This window comes from Crinia signifera, chromosome 4 (genome assembly GCF_055691185.1).
Source record: "Crinia signifera chromosome 4, ASM5569118v1, whole genome shotgun sequence".
NCBI classification, from domain to species: domain Eukaryota; kingdom Metazoa; phylum Chordata; class Amphibia; order Anura; family Myobatrachidae; genus Crinia; species Crinia signifera.
The window spans coordinates 325,594,238-325,599,582 of record NC_139220.1 but is presented as its reverse complement, the minus strand read 5'-3'; the positions used below and the strand labels follow the sequence as shown (position 1 = coordinate 325,599,582).

General features: G+C 39.2%; 1 protein-coding gene across 1 annotated transcript; it reads left to right on the top strand.

Annotated features, from left to right (window-relative positions):
- Positions 1–4,158: 4,158 nt before the first annotated feature.
- LOC146073434 (olfactory receptor 11L1-like) lies at positions 4,159–5,070 on the top strand. Its single transcript, XM_083180613.1, has one exon. It carries the CDS (start codon positions 4,159–4,161, stop codon positions 5,068–5,070), a length of 912 nt encoding a protein of 303 aa, XP_083036739.1.
- Positions 5,071–5,345: the final 275 nt, after the last annotated feature.

The following is a 5,345-nucleotide window of genomic DNA, read 5'->3' as shown; positions in this document are numbered from 1 at the left end:
GTATTGTTGATATGTTATGCTGTGCGATCAATTCTGAATTAGCCCCAAAGAGCCTAACTAATTCAGAGGCCCATCAATGCTGAAGTTCATGTAGTTGAGTTATATTTTGCAATTTGCGCATGTGCAAAAATTCCATGATCTCATTTAGCAAATGTGTTATACAGAAGGTTTGCACAAAGGTGCTAACGTGATCAAGTCAGAAATATGATTGCATGCTCCTGGGCAGTCAATGGAAGGTGGCTATCAGTTCACACAAAAATTCAATCAACCGGCCAATCAAGAGCCAAGTTTCAGAAAGACTGCCACTATTCCTTGGAGTTAGCTAAATCACAATATTGGCCATAGTGGCCAGACTCACAGTTAACTCCATCCATATCGTTGCAGATGGGCATCGCATCTCCCTTTCCAGAAGATCACTTTGGCTAAGATGAGCTGTGAAGCTGGCTCCCTTTAGGGGTTGCTTGGCTCTTCTTGCCTCCCTCTGCTGCCAATCATTGTCAATGGGCACTCTCTGGGTGCTTTGCTACATGACTCGCCCTAGCCCTACATCCCATTGGTGTGGATCAGGTTCTCTTCTTTCCAGAAGTAATCCACGTACATGGCAAAGAAAAAAGACCAGCTGTACCATCGCTAACAGCAGAATCGCTGAATCGGCCAATCAAGAGCCGAGTTTCAGATGTTTTTTCTTTTGCCAAGTACGTGGATTACTTCTGGAAAGAAGAGGACTTGATCCACACCAAGGAGATGTAAGTATCAGTATGTATGTGGTGTGTGTTAATGTAATAAAGTTATACATTTCTGCCATCTGTGTCCAGTTGGTTCCAGTCCCAGCATGGCCATTAATGCCCTGCATGCTGAGACTTGTGGTTCTCCAAGTTCCAGTTTGCAGGGGGAGACTTTCTGGTAGTCATAGTTCCACTGCAGAACCCAATGGTGTATTCCTTTTTTATGCACAGATCAGCACGGTACCCACAGGCCAGGAGTACCATTGACAGCCCCAGGTTTCAGTCTGGGCTGGTAAATTCTGGAGGGGGGGACCCATTTATTGGGGGGGTCTCCACTTCCCCTGGATCCCAGCCCATACTGAACAGTCAGGGGGTGAATGTTTTGGCTGGGGGGACTTGTATAAAAAGTCTCCCCACGGCTGTGGCACTACCCTGCTGGCTGGTTGGGCCTGGTGCTGGTTCTTAAAATCCGGGGGGAGGGGGGACCTATTCATTTTGTCCCCTATATTTTGGGAACCAGGACCAGCCCTTGAGTTTTGTGCTAGTTTTAAAAAATACGGGGAACCCCTACTTAAAATGGTCCCTGAATTTTTAAAACCAGGACCGCCTCTTTGAGCCTGGGTCTGGTTACATACCATTCTGACTGATGCGTGCAGGCTAAAGCCAAATATGCCTAGAAAATTAGTTGCATTTTCAGGCATATTTAGCTGGCAAGTAGTGGCCACATCCCACTAATTACTGGACGTATTTTTAACACGGCAGCTTAATAAATTAGGAAACACCATTCTTTTGAATGGTGATTCCGATTCGTGTTCTGTTGATGGGGTATAAATTTGTATTCGTAATTACAAATACGAATGTGCCATGAATATGAATTGATGTATTTTTGGCATAGTAAATGGCAAAAATACGAAAATGCCTAATATATTCATATTTACTAATACAAATCCGAATATTGTAGGCATATTTGGCTTAGTAAATTTGGTACTTGTGTAGTTTCACGGCGGCATAGCATTTCTGTCAAAATCAGCATAGTGTTCCCACGGCCAGCATAGTTAGCCTAGTCAGTCAGAAGTAGCGTAGTGTTCCCGCAGCCAATTAAGCATCCCTGGCTATGTTATCAGCATAGGCTGCCGCTGTGAAAGTACACAAGTAACTACCGTACTGTTGCCGGGAACTGCATCTCTGTCCCCGGGGTCCCTGGCAAGCCTACTCAGCACCTCTGTTACACCGCCAGTGCCAGCATGGTCCCCTATCTTTGGCGGAGAGGGGATCATGCCGGCGGAGAGGCGATTCATCTTTTTGACAGTCTCAGACGCTCCAGCAATGAGACACGCCTACACCAGAGTAGCTCTTACATACAGGCTTGTATCTTCTTGGCCTAATTTGTTGCTACAAGACACTGAGCAGTTTGTTGTCAGTTTGGACTCTTAGATCCTTTTCAAGTTCTGATTTACCCAATGCCGCCCCAGATAGGTTATAACAAGCACACTAGTTACGTCTCCCAAGAAGCATTATTGAACCTCATTTTCCAATTTTGTGCCAACTCTTCAAGTGTTTTTAGATTGTTCTGAAGTTGGATATTGCATATCCTCTATAGTATTACAGTATATGATATAAGAATATTTGGTTTGAAAACTTTCTTTGTAGAATCATTTCTTTGTGTAAAGTTTCCCTTGTTAGAATTTGTAAAACTGACTGTTCTACTCCTAGGAATAATCTTAATCACACGAGAGATTTTCAGTAAGTCTGTATGGAGTAGAACGTCATTGGGTGGCTTGCTCCCAGTGACAGTAGCACAGGACTATATATTCTTGGTAAAGTATATCTGTGACAGATGTTTGTAATCTGAGCTACAGTTGGCACGCATCATCGTATTATCATGGACAGAGAAGAATTATCTGTAAGTAATAACTTTGTTTTTTTTCGTTCCATTACCAGTGGCTTAATTTATTTAATACTGCAGCAATATTTATTAATCAGTTGTAAACAAGATAATCATTGCCATGATATATACAAACGTGCATATGAAGTATTCTCCCAGCGGCCTAAACGCATCACAGGATGGATGAGCTTGGCTACAGTACGTCTTTAATTTAACATGACATTATTTTTTTTCCAATGTGCCAGTTATCAAATGATGAATTGCATGTACTGTAATTACATATTTATATTCATGCTGATAAGAATTAAAATCACATATTCATTCCACAGGGTTCCCAACGATTGCTACGTGTATAACACATATATTGGCATATGAGGTTATCCAGTATTTTATAATAGTGGACCAGTCATTATGAAACCTAACAAACACCACTGTAGTCCATAGACAATAGAGCATCTACTGTGTCTCTTGTTTTTAACCCTTTGAGTGGCAATGTTGCTGTGAGAGATTTGCAAAAAAATCAGCTAAAAATGCCAGGGCCGTAGTCAAGGAATATGAATCGCTTTAGTTAAAAGCCGGCAAATGATCAGAAGTCAATTCAATAAAGTTGAGTTAAATAGTGCAAATACCCCCCTCCCCTCATAGTCAAGGAATATGAATCACTTTAGTTGTTGCCCACTGCTCAGACTTAATGTTAAGGTTTAATGTTTAGTGTCCTTCTCGTACAGCATCAAATTTAGCCATTTTATTCAGAATGGGGCAAAAGGGAGACAAGGTTACATTGGAGTTGAGGCGGCTAAGAGGAGATATGATTAATAGATTCAAATACTGTACATACAGGATCAATATAGCAAACTATTTACCAGAAGGACTGTCTACATGACACGTGGATACCCCCTAAGGCTAGAGGAGATGATGTTTCTCACCCAGGTTTTCTCTATAATAAGGGCAGGTAAGATATGGATTACTCTGCAAGAGAAGGTTGTGATGGCTGATACTATTGATGAACCATGAGTGAGACAAATGTTAAACAGGAAATAGTATCAAGGGTATAATAATTAATTATGATCCTACTATAGTGGACTCATATTGGACAGCTACTTTAGGTCATCAGAGACTCTGGTTTATAATGAATAGATGGTAACCTCACTTGGATCATTTACACCACAGGAGATCAGTTATACAGTAGGTTGACCTTGATGAACTAATGTCTATTTTCACTCTCTCAAACTATGTTACCATGTTACTTTTAAGATACCTCCATCTGCCATGTTAGTTAATCTGAATCATTTGCCGAATTTCACTGGCACTATTCTTATTCACACATGTCATGTAAGATATTTGGTAATATACTGTAGAAACACAGATTACTAAATGGAATCTCATATCAAAATATAACAATGTCTCTTACTTTCAGTGCAATGTCTCTCTAATTTACCGGGCCATCGTGCCCTGTTGCTCCAAACATTAGCTGTTTTTTTCTGAAGATGTGTAAATAAATAATAACTGCATTCTATGTTAAGATTTTGGAGTTTCATTTGACAGAAGATGCAAAATAATATCACCTTCGTTGTTCTCACTGGATTTCAAGGGCTTCATCATTTCAAGATGTTGCTGTTCTTATTTTTGCTTATTATTTATTGTGTGACCATCTGTGGAAATGTGCTAATCATTACATTAGTTTTATTAAGCAGAAACCTTCATTCTCCTATGTACATCTTCATCACACAAGTGTCTTTAGCTGACATCTTAATGACTACAGATATTCTTCCTAACATGCTCTCTATTGTTCTACACAACGGGAGCACAATGTCTTTGAATAGTTGCATTGCCCAATTTTTCTTCTTCGCCAATGTAGAAGTCTGGGAATGTCTTCTTCTGACAGTAATGTCCTATGATCGGTACCTGGCCATCTGCAAACCATTTCAATATAATGTAACAGTCAATTACTTGTTTTGTATTAAAGCTATTATGTCCACTTGGCTCTTGAGTTGTTTCATGATTTTGCTCAATGCCATCGCAACTTGTAAATTAACATTCTGTGGTGCAAACATTATTGACCATTTCTTCTGCGATCTTTCTCCTCTACTCCAGCTTGCTTGTTCAGATGTTTCCATAGTCTACATACAGACTATCTTTATTACTTTTTTGGCAATAATTTGCCCATTTCTAATAATTGTTGTATCATATGTCTCTATTGTATTAGCCATCTTACGGATCCAATCCATCACCAAGAGGAAGAAAGCTTTCTCAACCTGTAGCTCTCACCTGACCGTGGTGGCCATATTGTATGGGACACTTATGTCTGTTTACATTGTTCCACCTAGAGGACAGTTACTAACTGTGAACAAGATCCTTTCTTTTTTTTACACTGTTTTAACACCAATGCTTAACCCAATAATATACACATTCCGGAACAAAGACTTCAAGGAAGCTTTAAGAAAATGGTTATACAACTAAAATATCAACATTTAATTACTATATATATATATATATATATATATATATCACATACTCTGTAATTACCAGATATACAGTATTATAGCCAGATTAATCAAATTAAGATTTAAAGTTAATTTTTACTTACCGTAAGTTCGTAGTCCAAGAATTCATATTTATTTTGTACATAATACCAATTAACTATTCATACGGGGTATAACTGTTTTTTTTAACAGGTATTGCAGTTTTAAGCATTATTTCTTTGTTACATTGTCTGTTGCATTAGTTGTCAAGGT

Coding starts and splice junctions, on each gene's coding strand:
- LOC146073434 (XM_083180613.1), top strand. CDS start 4,159: ATGCAAAATAATATCACCTTCGTTGTTCTCACTGGATTTCAAGGGCTT.